At 44.4% G+C, this 20,910-nt stretch overlaps 1 protein-coding gene across 3 annotated transcripts in view; it reads right to left on the minus strand.

The window, feature by feature from the left end:
- Positions 1 to 20,910, minus strand: part of cacna1db (calcium channel, voltage-dependent, L type, alpha 1D subunit, b) — a 139,874-nt gene that overhangs the window by 50,504 nt on the left and 68,460 nt on the right. For all 3 annotated transcript variants that reach the window (XM_077230290.1, XM_077230292.1, XM_077230291.1), the window contains 9 exons: positions 19,992 to 20,112; positions 16,696 to 16,807; positions 16,573 to 16,618; positions 8,154 to 8,211; positions 7,889 to 8,021; positions 5,491 to 5,620; positions 4,150 to 4,209; positions 2,835 to 2,941; positions 2,669 to 2,756 (listed from right to left, as the gene is read on the minus strand). In XM_077230290.1, the coding sequence (XP_077086405.1) occupies positions 2,669 to 2,756; positions 2,835 to 2,941; positions 4,150 to 4,209; positions 5,491 to 5,620; positions 7,889 to 8,021; positions 8,154 to 8,211; positions 16,573 to 16,618; positions 16,696 to 16,807; positions 19,992 to 20,112 (855 nt within the window). The remainder of the gene's footprint in view (positions 1 to 2,668; positions 2,757 to 2,834; positions 2,942 to 4,149; positions 4,210 to 5,490; positions 5,621 to 7,888; positions 8,022 to 8,153; positions 8,212 to 16,572; positions 16,619 to 16,695; positions 16,808 to 19,991; positions 20,113 to 20,910) is intronic.

Genomic DNA, 20,910 nt, shown 5'->3' on the forward strand with positions numbered 1-20,910 from the left:
CTGTCTCACTGCATGCCATGGCCATTCTGCTGGTCTACCAGACCCAGATGCTCACGGACATGCACGAGGGCGGGACTGACCCAGGGCTCTTCAATGAGCTGCACGCCGCCACTGACCTTGCTCTCCGAACGATGAAAGTGGCCGTACGCTCCCTGGGTCAGGTGATGCCCACCATTCTGTGGCTGAACCTGTCTGATGTGCAAGATGTTGGGCAGACCCGTCTGCTCGACACCCCCATATCCAAGGTTGGCCTCTTCGGCAGTGCGGTTGAGGGCTTTGCCCAACAGTTTCAACTGCCCATGAGCAGACTGAGGTTTATTCTGCCCCATCGGCCCCGCCGTCCGCTCAGATCCCTCAGTCTGCCCACCGCCGAAGGCGACCTCCCACGGCTCCCACCCCGCCCATTCACCCGGGCTGGCTCTGGAAGCCGAGGGGGACGCATGGCTAGAGCTTCCCAATCTGTTCTGCTGGGTCGCGCGAACAATCGGCTCGGCTATGCGATTCAGTTCGCACGGTCTCCTCCCGGTTTCAGTGGAGTCAGCTCCACTATGGTCGGTGGCTATGCCCCTATCATGAGAGCGGAGGTTGATACCCTACTGGCGAAGGGTACAATCGAGGTTTTACAGCCACCACACGGCGTGCTCAGAGTACCAGTTACTCTGACCGGCCGTCAGACCTTCACCCCGTGATAGAACCTCAGTTTTCTACTGGCTAGTGCCCCTGGAATGAGCTTCCTGACCTGATCGTCAGATTCCTGAGAGGAGCGAGGAGACTGAATCCTCCTCGCCCTCCTCTCGTATCTTCTTGGGACCTCTCAGTGGTTCTAACTGCCCTGCAGAGTGCTCCCTTTGAGCCTTTGCAATCAGTGGAGCTTAAGTTCCAGTCAATGAAGACAGCGCTCCTGGTTGCATTGGCCTCCATCAAGAGGGTAGGGGACCTGCATGCTTTCTCCGTTGACTGTGATTCGGGCCGGCTTACTCTCACGTGATCCTGAGACCCCTGCCTGGATATGTGCCCAAGGTTCCTACCACTCCCTTCCGGGACCAGGTGGTGAACCAGCAAGTGCTGCCCCTGGAGGAGGCAGACCCAGCCTTGGCACTGCTCTGTCCAGTACGTGCTCTCCGCGCCTATGTAGACAGAACGCAGTGTTTCAGGACCTCAGACCAGCTCTTTGTCTGTTATGGTGGGAAGCTGAAGGGAAGCTGAAAGGTTGTCTCACTGGATAGTGGACGCCATTGCTTGGCTTACCAGCAGCAAGGTCACCGTGCCCCCTTGGTGTGACTGCCCACTCCACCCGGAGTGTGGCGTCCTCTTGGGCTCTAGTGCATGGCGCCTCACTAACAGACATCTGCAGAGCTGCAGGCTGGGCGACACCTAACACATTCGCCAGATTCTACAATCTCCGAGTGGAGCCTGTGTCCTCTCATGTACTCGCTTCAACCAGCTAGTACTGGACCCGCTCAGGTGTCTTCGCTTGCTCGCCATTCCACTCCACGGACTGGATACGTGCGATATTCTCCTCAGGAGACGTTACGTCTTCCTACCACTTTCCGCTGTACTGCGGGGATCGCCTGAGATCAGTCTCGGCTTCTCAGCGAAGAAACATATCTGCATGTTGACGGCGTCCTCCTTTTATACCCACGAGGTAAGGCAGAGATACGCTATGCAAATTCTGCCGACCCATGGCATTTCTTTACCATTGGCTTGTTTTGTATACTCGAAGTCGATAGGCTTTCTAAGCGAAACTCCATTCGTCGTCATCCGACATAACGTCTCCGTTCCCTACTCAGGGAATTAGGGTTACATACGTAACCGAGACGTTATATGCATACATGTGAACATGCATTTACTCTCACTTGCACAGAAACACTTTCAGTATTCCTCAATATGAATAAAAACAGTGAAATGAAAACTCAGAACAGTACGCAAACCTGCAATAATTTAATTGTGATATCCAAATTGTGATTAGTCACTTTAAATGTGAAATCTGTTCAATTTAACATATTTAACATGTTAAAAAACTATACCAAAATGTATTTAAAATATGTTTGTTTATACTAAGTATACTACAAATCCCTTAACATACTAACAGATATATCACTTGAGACTTTTATTATAATTAAATTTATCTGGAGTACTTCTTTATTGCACAATACACATTTCTTAATATTAATCCTAAAATGTGTTTAATATCACTATAAGTAAGAATAGTATGCTTTCTGTATGATGCAAGACATTTAAAGTGTAACTAAAGTATATTTGCAATAGTTCGACTTTAACACGATCAAATATACAACCCGAATTCCAGAAAAGTTGGGACGTTTTTTAAATTTGATTAAAATTAAGACTAAAAGAATTTCAAATTACATTGACCAATATTGTATTCATAATAGAACTTTTTTTAGACTTTTATCCACTAAATGAGCTCATTTAAAATTTGATGTACGTGGCCCCTAAGTTAATAATTAATAATCTTTGAAACGGAAGTGAATCAATCAAAACTAACTTTAGCTGGACAGTAACTGTATTCTAGATCTGCTGTAAAGCCTAAACAATCTCTAAATTACTTTCATTTCCTATTATCACTGTAAAGCTGCTTTGAAACAATCTATATAGTTAAAAGCGCTGTATAAATGAAGGAGCCTTGACTTGACGGAGATGAACTGACTTTGAGTCCTTTGGCTCTGTTGATGGCTCTCAGGGGCCGAAGCACACGCAGGATCCTCAAGATCTTCACCACTGAAATGGCCGACGATCTGCAGACAAAACGGATGTTGAACACGAGCGATGCAGTGACTGACTTCAGACGTGTAATACTCATGACATGAACGTACTGTATCCCGAAGGAAACCAGAGACACTCCAACCACCAGCAGATCCAGCAAATTAAAGTAATTTCTGCAGAACGCTCCTTTATGAAGGAAAGCACCGAACGCTGTCATCTGATGAACACAACAAACACCAGTGAACTAAACAAGCAAATCTAAAAACATTTCATTGGTAACACTTTACAATAAGGTTAATTTTTAACATTAGTTAATGTATTAACTAACATGAACTAACCATGAGCAATACATTTGTTATAGTATTTACAGTAATCTTTGTTAACGTTAGTTAATAAAAATACAGATGTTCATTGTTTGTTCATGTTACTTCACAGTGCATTAACTAATGTTAACAAGATTTTAATAAAGTATTAGTAAATGTTGAAATTAACAAAGATGAATAAATGCTGTATAAGTGTGTCACGTCTCAGTGTTTGTTTGTGTGTTCATGAGTCACATGTCTTCCTTTATTCTGTTTTCCCGCCACTCATTTGTTTCCATGGCAACCCACATTAGTTAATCTGTCTCACCTGTTATATATACTGTATATCATACCTCATTAGTCTTGTCAGCTGTGTCTCGTTTCCCGGATCTGTTACCAGGCGTTGTGTGTTGCCTTGTTCATTGTCCGTTGTACTTAGGCCACATTTACACATAGCCGGGTATTTAGAGAAACTAACCCCCCCCCCCCCCCCCCCCCCCCTCTGTTTTCAATAATAACATTGTGCACACAACATCGTTTCAAAAAAGTTGTCATTTACATCAACCCGGATAAATACGCCGTCGAGCGCCATCATAACTGTGCCAAAACTGGGCGCTCACATGACCGTAAGCATTTTCTGGCGGATAATGTGACGTTTGAGAACCTCAAACCCAGTTTCTCCCAGTTGACACGGCAACACATAACCGCCGTTATCAGAAATCTCCACTTTGGCCGGAGTTTTTAGAAATAATCGTTTTCTGTGATAAAAACGGGTTTTTCGTGTAAATGAGAGGCCAAAGCGCAGCGAAATATCTGCGTCTTCCCTTCGTTTAAACGGGGCGTTATAGTGTGTGTGAACCTTCTGTCTGTACCTATTTGAGTTATATTATACTAATGAACCTTATTGTAAAGTGTTACCATTTTATTTTACACATTTGTATCAGTTGCAATCATACAGTAAAAGCAAGAGTAAAAATAAAAGGCTGTTGCAAATTCCTGTCCAACTCATCAACCACAAATAAGAAATGAACTAGTGAAGCATAATCTGTATAATCTGGAATAAGTAAGAGGGTTATAATCATGTTGTGTAGAATGCAAATAGAAATAAGACAGAAGTCTTTACCTTCAACAAGATCTCCACTGTAAATATAGCGGTGAAGGCGTAGTCTAAATAACCCAGAACCTGCAACGTGACACAAACAACTCAACAAGGAATCCAGTGAACAGAATCCACAACAGAGTCAGTTCAAGTCTATTTGATTCTACAGCGCATCTATAATCCTTGAAGTTTCAAAGCATTCATGTCTTTAGGCCTGTTTAAATTAACAGACAAAAGAAAACATGCCAGGAAGTTGTAAAACAATGAATCTGCATGTGAAGCGTCTTGTGAAATCCTGTTCATATGGAATAATAAACACTATTTCTAAACTCCACTATAAGTAACTTTGCAACTACACTACCAGTCTAAAGTTGTTTAATGTTGTTACCAAGGCTCACCAAGGCTGCATTTATTTGATTAAAAAACAACTAATAATAATAATGATAATATTGTGAAATATTATTCCAATGTAAATCAGCTGTTTTCTATGTGAATATATAGTAAAGTGTAATTTATTCCTGTGATCAAAGCTGAATTTTCAGCATCATTACTCCAGTCTTCAGTGTCACATGATCCTTCAGAAATCACTATAATATGATGATTTGATGATCAAGATACGTTTATGATTATTATCACAGTTGAAAACAGTTTTAAATTTTTATAAGTACATTTTTATTTCAGGATTCTTTGATGAATAGAAAGTTCAAAAACAGCATTTTTTCTTTCTATTAATCAAATAATCCTGAAATAAAAATGTACACGACTGTCTTCAACTTTGATAATTAAATATTTCTTGAGCATCAAATCATCATATTATACTGATTTCTGAAGGATCATGTGACACTGAAGACTGGAGTAATGATGCTGAAAATTCAGTATATTATAAAATACTGTATATTCACATAGAAAAAAGCTGATTTACAATGTAATAATATTTCACAATATTACAGTTTTTTTGTTGCTGTATTTTTAATATAATAAATGCAGCCTTGGTGAGCAGAAGAGACTTCTTTTAAAAACATTAAAAATCTTACGAAGCTCAAAGCTTTTGAACGGCAGTGTACATGTGATCTTATTCTACTAACCCGAACCTAGTCTATTAATACTCTAATGAGAGTTAGTTGAGTTGCAAAGTAAGTAGAATGTCTAAAGTGGACTATGGAAATCTGAAACCTGAAATAATCACTTTGTCAATTGTGATCATGAAGAAAATGAGGTAACAAATTACACTAGTTCATGAATCTAACTGTTGCTGCATAATTAGAAAGAAACGTCCATATATTTCTCTTATTTGTGTATTTGATCCTGTTAAAGGAGCAGATGATATGGTGTTTTGGCTGTAGGGGTTCTTCTTGGCGGTCTTACGATGTTTCGGGCAGAGAAGTTTCGGATGGGGTCCTCGGCTGCCAGCGAGACCGAGCTCAGCATGATGAAGATGAGGATGAGGTTGGTGAAGATCTGGTGATTGATGAGCCGATGGCACGCCACACGGATCCTGCGTTACAGACCCACAACAGTGTGTGAGCATGAACAATGTGGAAACGCAAAAGATGTCAAGCACACGTGCAAAAAATAAATAAATCTCCAGTGTACCATAAACACACCAGATTTGAACAGGTGGAAGTCAAGAATAATTACTTCAGTTTGTTCTTCAGCCTTTTGAAAAAGAAGTGTGCTTCATTTTATTGAATGTGCAGTAGTTTACTTTAAATATTTCAGATATATAAAAAAAAAAAAAAGATTTACTTGCAGGTAATGTGATATTAGTCAAATAAATGTATCACTTAAGTATACTTAAATAGAGTTCACTTTAACACACTTTTTAAAAAGTGCACTTTGTAATGACAATTTCAAGGGTTCATTTTAAATCATTGTAATTTTGATGTGTTGACGAACATACTAAAGTACATGAAAAGTATTATAATTTTAACTGTAGTGCGTGGATATTACATTAAAAGTAAATATATTTTAGAATCCCTCTGTGGTGAAAGTCAGAGTTTTTAATGTTGTTTATGTGTCTATGTGGTGTTTTTAATATGCTTTAAGACAAACCATATGTAAATTCATAAGTCGACAGCATTGCTGAGTATTTTCTCCTTAAAACTGCAGTGAACCAAAGACAGTCTCAAAAACACGCTTTGAAATTGCTGGTGTTTCTGACGTCACAAACTACCTTGTAACCAATCAGATCAACGTGTGATCGTCAACGAGTGGATCTCTGAGTGAGTGAGTGAGTGGAGGCGGGGCTCATTTGCATATTCATAGAACCGCGTATACTAAATGCGACAACGGTGTCGAATTACATTCAAGATATTTTAAGGCATGAAGATATTTTTTCAATGAAAAAGCTTTTAAATATGTATTTTTGGTGATCAAAGATGTTATTTAAGGGGTACAATTATTGACTACAGGGGGACTTTAAATGTGCTAATTGCAACTTCATGATTACAAATGTGTAATTACACATATTTAAATACATGACATACAAGTATCAAAAGAAATGACATCTAAAGTATATTTTAGTTAGCCACGAATGTTTGTCACCACATTTAGCAGTACACTTTAACCATATTTCAATGACAATAGAATAATTGCATAGTATGTAAAAGAGCAGCGTGAACATTATGATAAACATCTGGCCTTTTATCCACTGAAGAAACAAAGTGTTTTCAATCATAAACAAAGGCACTTAATATGACTTTTCTTAAAAGAAAATATTCCTCTCTTTCTCTTCTTTTCTGCATTGTCACTTCTGCTGTAGATTGTGTAGTAATTTAGCTTCCAATGAGAAATGAAAGACCTTTCACCTTTCAGCATGACAATGATTCAAAACATATCTCAATCAACAAAAGCATGGCTTCAGCACAGAAAGATGAATGTTTTGGAAATGGCCAAACCAGAGCCTAGAACTAAATCTTATAGATGCCCTCTCAACTTAAAGGGCCCCTATTATGGATATTTGAAAATGACCTTTCATGTAGTGTGTAACAGAGCTGTAAGTGAATGTAAACATCCTGCAAAGTTAAATCTGAAAGTGCACCGTATATAAAGTTATTGTCTTTCAAAACTAAGAGTCGACTCTAAGTCAATGAAATTAATAGTTTTTCAAACGAGTCATAAGCCGTTTCAGGGGTGTGCAGACTTTTTATATCCACTGTATATTGTTGGCTTTTATGATAGATCGGGAATGCGATTTATAGATTATCATGACAGAATATGCTAATCAATGACTAGAAGATAGTTAACTCCACATCAACTCTACATAAATTCATCAACTAACCATTCAGAAATGTCCTGTTGATCTACATGTTGTCACTTCTTGAGTCTCTCCATTTTTTTCTGACTCCAGTTTGGATAAAAAAGGTTTTGAAATGTTCAGTGCGTATGTGTGTGAGATAGTCAGAGCTGCTAACACACACACACACACACAGACACACACACACACACACACACACCGACACACACACACCGACACACACACACACACACACACACACACACACACACACACACACACACACACACACACACACACACACACACACACACAAGCTCTTGAAGCTCCGCCCTCTGTACCGGGAGCAGCAGCTCATTTGCATTTAAAGGGACACACACAAACAGTGTTTTTGCTCACCCTCAAAAAGTGTCAATTTTAAAACGCTATAAAAAATGATCTGTGGGCTATTTTGAGCTAAAACTTGACATACACATTGTGGGGACATCAGAGACTCATTTTACATCTTGTAAGAAGTGTTTGACATACGGGTTGGAGTTGCTCAAGATGAAGAATGCGCTTCCCTCTGGGATCGGTGGGGTCTTTTCCCTGAGACTCAGTTCTGACAGTCTCTGAGGCCTCGGCCCCGACGGCACCACGGGCTCTTCTTCCTCATACTCCTCTACACACACACACACACACACACACACACACACACACACACACACACACACACACACACACACACACACACACTGATCAGCTGACTCCACTGGAGTTCAAGTGATGAGAGTAAATACTATTAGAGGTTTACCTAAAGAGTCCATCATTTCCTCGGCCTGATCCTGATCAGCCTCCTGATCACCAGACGCCTGCAACAAAAGCACCTCAGTGATAGAGACAATGTTGAAACACAGCAAAAAAATGTTCCCTATCGGTCAGTCACTACAACGTAGGTCATGACTGACCAATAGGAATCTCGCTAGAGAGGCCAATCTACTTCGAGTGAAACTAAAACAAGCCAATACACATTGGCGTGCAATCATTTGTATCAGCTGCGCGCCCTCGTTAGCGCGGGTATAAACGAGCAGCTGGTGCGATTGCACACTAGCTTTTTGCTTCGGAGCCAAACACTTCGATGTCTCTGCTTTCAGTTGAAACCAACTACTACGAGCCTTTCTGGACCTCTCCTTCCCGGTGCGGGCGTGACAGCACGGCAGCGCGAGCAGTTTCTCTTTCTCTCTCTTTCTTTTTTTTTTTTAAAAAAACTGAGCAAAGAAAAAGAGCTGTTTTAACAGCTGGTGAGGTGCGCTTCAGAGCGCTTAAAAGCTGTTATAACAGCTGGTAAGGTGCGCCTGGCAAGCGCTCAAAAGCTGTTGTAACAGCTGGTAAGACCTCCAGCGAGAGAGATCCAGCGCACAGACGGGTGCACATTCCCGTCTGTGATCGCTGTGGCTGTTCCCCTGCGTGCTTCAGCACCAGTGAGAGTAGTCCCTAAAAGAGCTCACACAGATAGTTCGCGTCTTTTTCAAGATGACGTTCTATCTGTGTGTTTCTGGATGCGGTCGTTACCTGGGGTCGCGGGATGGTCACGATCGCTGCCTCGTGTGTCTGGGCCTCGAACACGCACAGGCAGCGTTCGTGGATGAGTCATGTACCCATTGTGGGAAGATGACCATCTCGGAGCTGAGGTCGAGACTCACGTTCCTGCAAAGGGGCGGAGTCCCCGTGCCTGCACCTCGTTCCAACCCCCCTTCGCGGGTTGCTTCGGGCAGTGACACGGGTGATCTGAGGATTACAGTGAGCGCGCTTCCTTCGGGGAACCAACCCCCTAGGAACCCTCACTCCTCTCATGCTCCGCAACCAGTTGAGCTGCCAACGGAACGTTCTGGACCGTCCTCGAGATGTGTACCGGTCGTTTCGTTCGGCGCTCCCTGCGACGACCAGATGTCGATCGCTGCATCGGAGGGTGGGTCAGACCTCTCTGCGGACGACGGCTCGGAGCCGCTGCCTCCTTCAGGTGTGTCAGCGGTGCCCGAGTCGGACCCGGAGATGATGGCCATGCTTTCCCGGGCCGCCAACAGGATCGGGCTCGTGTGGAACCCTCCACCGTGTCCCGAGCCCTCGAGGTTGGACGATTGGTATCTCGGGGTGGCGCGCGCTGGTTCTCAGCAACCCACCCCAGTGCCTTTCTTCCCGGAAGTGCATGAGGAGCTCACAGGGACGTGGACGGCACCTTTTACTGCCCGAAACCGTCTCGGTGGCTCCTCCTCCCTCACCACCCTTGATGGCGGGGCAGCTAAGGGATACGCGCGTATCCCGCCAGTGGAACGGGCCGTTGCTATGCAACTGTGCCCTAACTCCACTTGGCGTGGAGAACCGTGTCTTCCTTCCCGGGCCTGTAAGTACTCGTCGGACCTGACCGGCAAGGCTTACAAGGCCTGTGGGGAAGCTGCCTCTGCCATGCACGCTATGGCGTTGTTGCAGGTTCATCAGGCCAAGGCACTGAAGGACCTGCACGAGGGTGGTCATGATCCACAAGTTCTCCAAGAACTTCGTGCCGCAACTGACCTCGCGCTCCGTGCGACGAAGGTCACTGCGCGGTCAGTGGGTCGTGCGATGTCCACACTAGTGGTCCAGGAACGCCACCTCTGGCTGTGTCTGGCTGACATGCGGGAGACCGACAAGATCAGGTTCCTTAACTCCCCCGTGTCCCAGACCGGCCTCTTCGGCGACGCGGTCGAGAACTTCGCCCAGCAGTTCTCGGCTGTACAGAAGCAGACTGAGGCCATTAAACATATCCTGCCGCGGCGGTCAGCTGCTGCCTCCACCCCACCGCCCGCGGCTCCTCGGTCTGCTCGTCGCCGTGGGCGTCCGCCTGCGTCTGCCCCTGCTCCCGCGCCGCAGCAGCAGCCTCCATCCAAGCGGCACCGTGGAGCCAGTCGCAGGCAGGGCGCCCCGCCCGTCCAGGCCCCCGCCAAGAGGGGCGGCAAAGCCAAGGGTAAGCGGCCCTAGGACGGGCGACCCAGAGGTGGAAGGGACTGCTCTCCAGGAGACGATGACTGCATCGCTCCCTCCCCCGGAAGAGGGCCGGGTGGAAAATCCTTTGTTCCGTTTTGTTTGTGTTCCGCCGCTGGCCTTAAAACCAGCGGTACCCAAATTTTCAATAAAAGAGCAGTTTCTATCATCTCTGGGTCCGAAGAGGGCCCGGAGAGTAGTGGGGGGTCAGAATCCTCACCACTCTCATCCGCCTCTTCTATCGCCAGCCGGCAGCTGCGTACGGTCCGAGAACGCCATCGAGCCGCCTCCCGCACCTCCTGCCCCGTGGAACCAGGTAAGTGCTGCACAGCACACTCAGACCCCGCTACGGGCCGCCTCCCAGAGAGAGCCTCCCGAGCTGCGTCCCTGTGTTCCACCTCGCTGCCCCACTCCGGGTACGCCTTCGGTCCCTTTGGTCCCGCTTGTACGGTCTCTGCGAGCCTGGTTAGCGCTCCCCAGGCCGTCTCGCTGGCTCATTCGAACCATCAGGCTCGGCTATGCGATTCAGTTCGCCCGGCGTCCCCCCAAGTTTCGGGCCATCCACTCCACTACAGTGAGAGCAGCCGATGCCCATGTCTTGCGTGCGGAGATCGCAGTCCTACTGGCGAAGGATGCGATAGAGCCGGTCCCTCCAGCCGATATGAGGTCAGGACACTACAGTCCCTACTTCATTGTACCCAAGAAAGGGGGTGGGTTACGACCGATCTTGGATCTGCGAGTTTTGAATCGGAGCCTCCACAAGCTACCGTTCAAAATGCTCACGCAGAGACGCATTTTCGAATGCATCCGTCCCCAAGATTGGTTTGCAGCGATCGACCTGAAGGACGCGTACTTTCATGTCTCGATTCTTCCTCGACACAGGCCATTTCTGCGCTTTGCGTTCGAGGGTCGAGCATATCAGTACAAAGTCCTACCCTTCGGGCTGTCCCTGTCCCCCCGTGTCTTCACGAAAGTCACGGAGGGGGCCCTTGTTCCCATGAGAGAACAGGGCGTTCGCATCCTCAACTATCTCGACGACTGGCTCATACTAGCACACTCTCGAGATCAGCTATGCGAACACAGGGACCTAGTGCTCAGGCACCTCAGCCAGTTGGGTCTTCAGGTCAACTGGGAAAAGAGCAAACTCTCCCCTGTGCAGAGGATCTCTTTTCTCGGTATGGAGTTGGATTCGGTCGCCCAGACAGCGCGCCTCACAGAGCAGCGTGCTCAGTCGGTGCTGAACTGCTTGAACACGTTCAAGGGCAGGACAGCGGTCCCACTGAAACTTTTTCAGAGGCTCCTGGGGCATATGGCAGCAGCATCAGCGGTAACCCCGCTCGGCCTGCTACATATGAGACCGCTTCAGCACTGGCTTCACGGCCGAGTCCCGAGATGGGCGTGGCATCATGGCACTCACCGGGTGGCAATCACACCGGCGTGCCGCCAGACCTTCAGCCCGTGGTCAGACCCCTCGTTCCTGCGGGCAGGAGTCCCCTTGGAACAGGTGTCCAGGCATGCTGTGGTATTCACAGATGCCTCTGCCACCGGCTGGGGTGCCACGTACAACGGGCATGCAGTGTCAGGGGTGTGGACGGACCCTCAACTGCATTGGCACATCAACTGCCTCGAGTTGCTAGCAGTACATCTCGCCCTGACCCGCTTGAAAAGACGGCTACAGGGCAGGGACGTGCTGGTCCGTACGGACAACACTGCGACCGTTGCGTACATCAACCGACAAGGTGGTCTACGCTCCCGTCGCATGTCGCAACTCGCCCGCCATCTCCTCCTCTGGAGTCAGAAGCATCTGAGGTCGCTTCGAGCCATGTATGTCCCCGGCTTGCTCAACCGTGTGGCCGACGAGCTATCACGAGCTGTGCTCCCGGGAGAATGGCGACTCCACCCCCAGGCGGTTCAGCTGATCTGGAGAGAGTTCGGGGAGGCTCAGGTAGACCTGTTTGCCTCCTCAGAGACCTCCCACTGCCAGCTGTTTTACTCCCTGACCGAGGGAACACTCGGCACGGACGCACTGGCACACAGCTGGCCCCGGGGCCTTCGCAAATATGCGTTTCCCCCAGTGAGCCTACTTGCGCAGACACTGTGCAAAGTCAGGGAGGACGAGGAGCAGGTCCTTCTGGTGGCTCCCTATTGGCCCACCCGGACTTGGTTCCCAGAACTCATGCTCCTTGTGACAGTCCCTCCCTGGCCCATTCCTCTGAGGAAGGACCTTCTGACTCAGAGACGGGGCACCCTATGGCACCCGCGTCCAGACCTCTGGAAACTCCATGTCTGGTCCCTGGACGGGACGCGGAGGGTTTAGGTGACTTACCCCCTGAGGTACTTAACACCATCACTTCAGCACGGGCGCCGTCCACGAGACGTGTTTACGCCCTGAAGTGGAACCTGTTCGTCGAGTGGTGTTCTTCTCGCCGAGAAGACCCCCGAAGATGTCCGATAGGGTCTGTGCTTTCCTTCTTACAGCAGGGGTTGGAGCGTAGACTGTCTCCCTCCACCCTCAAAGTACATGCTGCCGCTATTTCAGCTTATCACGACCACATAGATGGCAAAGCAGTGGGAAAGCACGACCTGGTCGTCAGGTTTCTTAGGGGGGCGAGACGATTAAATCCTCCTCGACCCCCCTCCATACCCTCTTGGGATCTTTCCCTGGTGCTTCGAGCACTTCAGGATGTTCCCTTTGAGCCTCTGCAGTCAGTAGACTTAAAGCTTCTTTCCATGAAGACTTTGCTGCTGGTTGCACTGGCCTCTGTCAAGAGGGTAGGAGACCTGCACGCTTTTTCGGTCGACGAATCGTGCCTAGAGTTCGGGCCGGGTGACAGCCACGTGGTACTAAGACCCCGGCCTGGCTATGTGCCCAAGGTTCCTACCACTCCCTTCAAAGACCAGGTAGTGAACCTGCAAGCGCTGCCTTTGGAGGAGGCAGACCCAGCCCTGGCTTTGCTCTGTCCCGTTCGCGCTCTGCGTATGTACGTGGACAGAACTCAAAGCGTCAGGACCTCAGACCAGCTCTTTGTCTGTTACGGAGGCCAGCAGAAGGGAAAGGCTGTCTCCAAGCAGAGGATGGCCCACTGGATAGTGGATGCCATCGCCTTGGCTTACCAAGCACAAGGCGTGCCCTGCCCGCTCAGGTTGCATGCACACTCCACGAGAGGCGTTGCATCCTCCTGGGCGCTGGCACGTGGCTCCTCGCTAACAGATATCTGTAGAGCTGCGGGCTGGGCGACACCTAACACGTTCGCTAGATACTATAGCCTACGTGTAGAGCCGGTGTCCTCCCGTGTTCTCACCCTAGACGGGTAGAAGCACTGAGAGGTCTGGCTCTGTCGGCTTGCTGCACCCTACTGTGCACCCTTATTGCTCCAGAGTAAAACCTGTTGAGTCCTCCAAAACCCCTCGGCCCGGACTTGGCGGAGCGTCCGGCGCCAGGCCCTTATCCGCTGAATCCTTGAGAACCGGATCTGGGCTGGGTTCCATTTGTGTGACCCTACGGGGATCCCATATGTGTATATTCCACGGCTGCTCCTATCGGAAGCCCGTGTCTTTCCCTTGGGCTAAGTCACCCTTTATTTCATATGCAGTACAGCCTTCGGCTAGTCCATATGCATTTCCACATAACTCTTTGAAGAAGTGGCTTCCGCAGCGTTCCTTCCTAAACAGAAAGGGCACGCTTTCCCAGTGTTATCCAATATCTCACTGTATGGGTTATTACGGAACAACAGTGTCAGACTCACTCTGTGTAAGCCTCCGCCTATCGTCCTTCCAGGCAAGAAGGTGTAGAGGCTTGCACGGGGGCGCTGGATGGGGTGCAGCGGCTGTGGCGCTTTGGTAGGGATTCCTATTGGTCAGTCATGACCTACGTTGTAGTGACTGACCGATAGGGAACGTCTCGGTTACATATGGTAACCCTCGTTCCCTGAGGGAGGGAACGGAGACGTAGGTCCCGTCGCCACATCCGCTGCCGCCCGCCGGGGCGGCCAGCTTTCTCAGGCTTGGCTCCTCAGCAAAAAACTAGTGTGCAATCGCACCAGCTGCTCGTTTATACCCGCGCTAACGAGGGCGCGCAGCTGATACAAATGATTGCACGCCAATGTGTATTGGCTTGTTTTAGTTTCACTCGAAGTAGATTGGCCTCTCTAGCGAGATTCCTATTGGTCAGTCATGACCTACGTCTCCGTTCCCTCCCTCAGGGAACGAGGGTTACCATATGTAACCGAGACGTTTTCTTACTCTGTAACTTTGCTTGTTTTCCAGTACAAATATCTAAACATTCTTAAAGCCCCACTGAAGTGGCTTGGAACGGCAGCTTTGTTTGATGCGTTGATGTAATTTCCACTGAAACAGGAAGCTAAGGCGGGACATATTGAATGGCTCCTCCCCCTTTTCAAATAGCCAATAGCGTTTAGTTTCCCTCACAGACCGACAGCACATGGAAGCGAATCCGAGCGCTGATGAAACGTTGGATTTAATAGTAGAAGTGTGAATAAACTCTAGCCATTTTATTCTTAACCAACGGTACAGTTGGAAAATGGAATAAAACTCGAGCGTTTGAGCAACCGAACACACACTCCAACCAATTTTGCTATTGACAAGTCAACAGATCACTTTGGTCAGGTGGTGTTTATAGCAGAGGGGGCGGAGCTTTAGATTATAGAGAGCATATGATTGGACAGAAGATGTTATAAGAAGCTAAAGTGATGCCATAAAAATCAAAAAATTTCTGCCAGTGGGGTCAGAAAAATCAACTTAATTCAGAGGGGAAAAAATATAATTTTTTTGGTCCTCATTGGCAGATATTGTTACTTACATTTTTCTTCATGCCTTAAATCGTTTTCCTTCTTAAGTAAAAGTATCTTGATTTAAAAAAAATCAATATTGTAATAAAAAAAACTGAATTTGCAGATAACGTAATATTAATAAAATAAAAGGCTTCTTAAGAGTTCTGTTGTGTTAAAGGATGGTGATGATAAAGAAAGCAGATGGACATAATTCCAGTTGTTTTATAAACAAAAAACAAAAACAAAAAAGGTAATACAAATATTGACTCAAGAGTAGGAGAAAACGTAACAATGTAGGTAAGACAACAGAGGACACCGAACTACAAACTGTGGAGGGTTTAAATACACAGAATAATACGGAGTAAAACAAGACACTGGTGGGGACTAATCAATCAACAAATCAGTAACCATAGAAACAAACAAGAAATGGGAACAAAGGAAACAAGGAGTCTAAACTACAAAGTCCATGAAAACCAAACTCAACTGAACATACAAAGATAACAACAAAATGCCTTAAAGGGATAGTTCACCCAAAAATGTAAATTCTGTCAGTAATTACTCTCCCTCATGTTGTTCAACCCCGTAAGACCTTCGTTCATCTTCGGAACACAAATTAAGATATTTTTGATTAAATCTGAGAGCTGGATCACTCCTCCATAGGCTTCTAAGGGATTGAAACTTGTTCCCCGAAAAGTTATTAAAGACATTGTTAAAATAGTCCAAGTGACTACAGTGGCTCAATCTTAAGTTTATCAAGCGACGAGAATACTTTTTGTGCGCAAAAACAAACAAAAATAACGACTTTATTTCAACTATTGATTTCCTTCTCTGTGGGCGTCGAGTGAGTTCACTAGTGTAACAGCGCAGCGCTTCTGTGTTGTACGTATCTCTACGCAACACTACGCTAACTGACTAGAGGCCCACAGAGAAGGAAATGAATAGTTTTTGCGCACAAAAAGTATTCTCGTCGCCTGATAATCTTAAAATTGAGCCACTGTAGTCACTTGGACTATTTTAACAATGTCTTTAATAACTTTTCTGGGAACAACTTTCAATCCCTTAGAAGCTTATGGAGGAGTGATCCAGCTCTCAGATTTCATCAAAAATATCTTAATCTGTGATCCGAAGATGAACGAAGGTCTTACGGGGTTGGACAACATGAGGGTGAGTAATTACTGACAGAATTTACATTTTTGGGTCAACTATCCCTTTAATAACATCTTAATATCACTTATTAACTCATTGTTCCTACTCAAGTAAATGTATCTTGATAAAAAAAGTGACATTTGTAATGGAAAACCAGACCAAGCTACTATGTAAGAAAAAATATTTTTGCAGTCAGTCATCTGTCCATTTTCACAAAACGATACAAAATGATAATGTTCAGATGACTTATTCAAGGTCGTGCATATAAATATCACTCACCTTAAAGTTTCCCTCGTCACCATCTCTCTTGAACGTGCTCATACTCCTGCACAAAACACCGTCTGTATGTTAGCAGACACTAGTACTAGTGTGTGAATGAAACTCGAGTGTTACGAGTGTTACCTGCTCTTCCTCCTCTTGTTCCTCTTCTCCTCCTCTTTCTGGGCCGAGTTCAGGCTTTCAGCGTCGGCCAGGTTATCCACAGCGATGGCCAAGAACACATTCAGTAGGATGTCTGATCAGATGTGTTAAGAATGTGTTCTCTCTGAATCGATATTCATAAAATGAAAGATATCCACTGTACCGCTGAATATAATGTGTAGTTCTGCGTTACTGTGGCATCGAGTTCAACACACCTCAGTTCTCCAGGAGTTTCCCTCAGACATCTGTGTCATTAAAACTGATGTGTCATTGTTCAACTAGCTAGTTAAAAACATGGGTAACACTTTATTTTACAGTGTCCTTGTTACATTTATTACATGTATTTAGTAATAACAGTTAATTATGCATAATTACATGCAATTAACCCTCAACCAAACCCTAATCCTACCCTGACCCAATAATAAGTACATGTTGTTCATTATTATTACTCAGTACTTAAATATATAATTACACTGTAACAATGAGGCCTTAAAATAAAGTGTCTTCAAGATTCTCTTCCTGAAGAAAATTGAATGTACAGTAGCAGTCCAAGAAGATGTCAGATCCCTCTTTATATTACATGTTGTATGCTGTGCATTTGATACAAAGCATTTACTGTGTACTTAATTTCGTTCTGAAACTCTGGCCAGATTTGCATTTGCTGCCATTGTGGTGAGATATAGGTTGATATAGGTTATAGGTATATAGCTACTTGATTAAAACATGTTTTTCAAGATGAAAACATCGGGGTTAAACCAAAGAGTATCCATTCCAAGTCAATTTAACGTGAAGCAATCACGTTTGAATTAGAAACCTGATCAATTGTGCTAAATCCAAATGAATTCTTTAAATAAAGTGAACCAAATTTGAAAAAATCCTTTAAATGTGCAAAGATTTTACCTTTAGATGTACAACAGCTTGGCATCGGCACAGTACACTTAAATGGACATCTTTGTATTTTATTTACCCCTAAAAGATACATATTTACTACTCTAAATTATTAATACTAATCATAATATTATTAATACTGTATTAATACGCCCATCTTAGGGGCATATAAGGATCAAAGTTGCCCCAATGCTCTTGTGTGTGGGTAAATAAATAAATAAATAAGGTAAGGTACATTTTTGGCACATTTTTCTGACAGGGTAAGAACAATATAACAACATGTAAATAAAAGTTGGTCCAGGTGTCTGTAATGCAACATGTACTTGTGTTGTGTAAAGAATTTCAAAATGCAACAATATGTGAAATAAAGATTAACGCTCAATTTGTCTCTCTTTTAATATACACCACCGGTCAATAGTTTAGAATTCATGTTTTGCTCCCCAAACAGCAATATAAAAATTTTGAAATATTATTACAATTAAAAATAAATGTTTTCTAATTTATTCCTGTGATCAAAGCTGAATTTTCAGCATCATTACTCCAGTCTTCAGTGTCACATGATCCTTCAGAAATCAGTATAATGATGATAATAATATGATGATTAGGATCATGTGACACTGAAGACAGGAGAAATAATGCCATCGCAGTAATACATTACATTAAAAATAGAAAATAGACATATTTCACAACATTGCTGTTTTAACTGTATTTTTGAACAAATAAATAGACTGAAAAACATTTTTTTTTAAATGTAATTTTTCCAAATGTTTGGACTGCAGTGTTTGCCTTTGCTTCAATCCCTAGCTATCAGCAGAACAGCTTTAAAGGTGCAGTGTGTGATTTTTAGCAACATCTAGCGGTTCGGCTGCGAGTTGCACTAAGGGCTCAGCCCACTGCTCACCCCTCCCTTTCGAAGAAGCTACGGTGGCTGAAACTGGACAAACATATCGTCGTCTGAGACAGCAGAGAATAGCCAGACAGTATGCCAAGAGTGTGTAACATTGTCACTGTTTCTGTACCACAGTCCATTATAAACCACGTCATGGATAAAGTTTACAAAGCCATAGTCAGGTGAGGATCAAGGGTCTTAATATATAATATAATAATAGTAATTAGTTGATTGTCTCACAAACGTAACCAGCACATTTCCCCCCACATAGCAAACCCATAATACAGTGAGGGAGAAGAACCACATGAAACTATGCAACTATATATTTTTTCTAACAGGAAAGTAAACGTTTAGCTGGCTAATATGAGCTGTTACTGTAGCTGAGCTGGTTGTTACAATCATGCCATTTTTGCCGCGCGCGCCTCCGCATCCCCTTGACACCATTTACTACACACAATAGGCTTTTTTTCTCTGATTTTGAAAACTCTTCGCAATCAACTTAAAATGCTTCCAAGATCGACTTGTCGACCGCGATCGACGGGTTGGTGATTCCTGTAACGTTACTGTTTTACGGTCAATGACAAGAGTACTAATCAGCTGTCTCACGAACGTAACCAGCACATTTATCCCCACATAGCAAAGCCATAACACAGCGAGGGAGAAGAACTAAGTTATATGAAACAATCCAACTACATATTTTACACCACTGACAAGGAAAAAGTCACTACTCACGATGTTTATGGCTAGCTTCTAGCTTTCTGCTGCTTCTCTTTCAAGGTAGTGACGAAACGCGCTCTGTAGCGCTGTGTGTTCGCGTTCGGCTACGGTAGAAACATGACGTCACAATACGTCGATCATCATAGAAGGGGGCGCCCGCGGTTATGTAGATATAAATGCCTCATTCTAAGGTAATAAAAACATTACGGTTTATTAAGTAAGTTCTTTATACACCACTGAAAACATAGTTATGGTTGTCATATTGCATTTCTGTTAATAGATACTCAAAATTATTACACATTGCACCTTTAATTTCATTCTTTAGCATGATGCGCAATGTTAAATGCAGTTTTAATTTTAATTTAAGTTAATTTTTGTTAAATGCTGTTTTAACTGTATTTTTAACAAATAAATAGACTGAAAAACATTTTAAAAATGTAATTATTCCAAACGTGTGACTGGTAGTGTTTGCCTTTGTTCAGTTACACAGTCTGAAGAAATCTTGGTAACACTTTATTTTAGTGTCCTTTTTACATATGTTACATGTAATTGCCATGGTAATAACAGTAAATTATACCTAATTACATGCAACTAACCCTCAACCAAACCCTAATCCTACCCTGACCCAATAGTAAGTACATGTAGTTAATTCATATTACACTGTACTTAAATATTTAATTACACTGTAACAATGACACCTTAAAATAAAGTGTAACCGAAATCTTATACAGTGAGGACGTGTGGTCATTCTCGTCATAAATGTGCTGAACACAAGGAAAGATACAGTTTCCACAGATGAAGAGGATGATGAAGTAGATGCACACGAGCATGCCTGAGGAAGAGGGTCCTCCATACGCCATGATCCCATCATACATCACTGTATTCCAGTCCTCACCCGTCAGGATCTGAGGACAAACACAGCAGAACAATAAACGGATTCACAATTAAGTGTGTTTGACACAGCATGCCATACAGTAAGTGGATGAATGTGCATGTGCGCCATCCAAAACTGTTTCTTGAATAATTATACATGCTGCTTTCAAGTTCATGATCATGCTAATTTGGACAATAAATGATCATAAACGGTAACTTATGATTATCGTATTTATTCTTATTCGCATTTGCAACGTATTCTATGGTACTTTAAAAGAATAGCAGGGTACAATCAATCATACCATGTTTTTTTAGTTTTTTTTTTTTTTAGGTAGGGGCAGAACATGAACATGTGACTCTATAATGCAAGCAGTCTGTGTAAATGTACACTTCTGTTCAAAAGTTTTTGGTCAGTAAGACTGAACAAAAATGACAGTAAAGTCTTTTATATAACAAAGGGTTTCAGATAAATGTTGTTCTTTTTAACTTTATTTATCAAATAATCATGAAAAAAAGTATCACAGTTTCCGCAAATGTCTGAAGCAGCACAACTGTTTTCATCATTGATAATTAATTGTTTAATTATCGTTTAATAATGAATAAAATGTTTCTTGAGCAGCAAATCAGCATATTAGAATGATTTCTGGAGGATCATGTGACACAAGAGAATCTTACCGACTGGTAGTATGTACACACACACACTCGCACGCACACACACACACACACACACACACACTTGCGCGCACACGCACACACACACACACACACACACACACACACACACACACACACACACACACACACACACACACACACACACACACACACAC

The sequence above is a fragment of the Siphateles boraxobius genome, unplaced genomic scaffold (assembly GCF_051911475.1).
Source record: "Siphateles boraxobius isolate OS27281-9 unplaced genomic scaffold, OSU_SipBor_1 141, whole genome shotgun sequence".
NCBI classification, from domain to species: domain Eukaryota; kingdom Metazoa; phylum Chordata; class Actinopteri; order Cypriniformes; family Leuciscidae; genus Siphateles; species Siphateles boraxobius.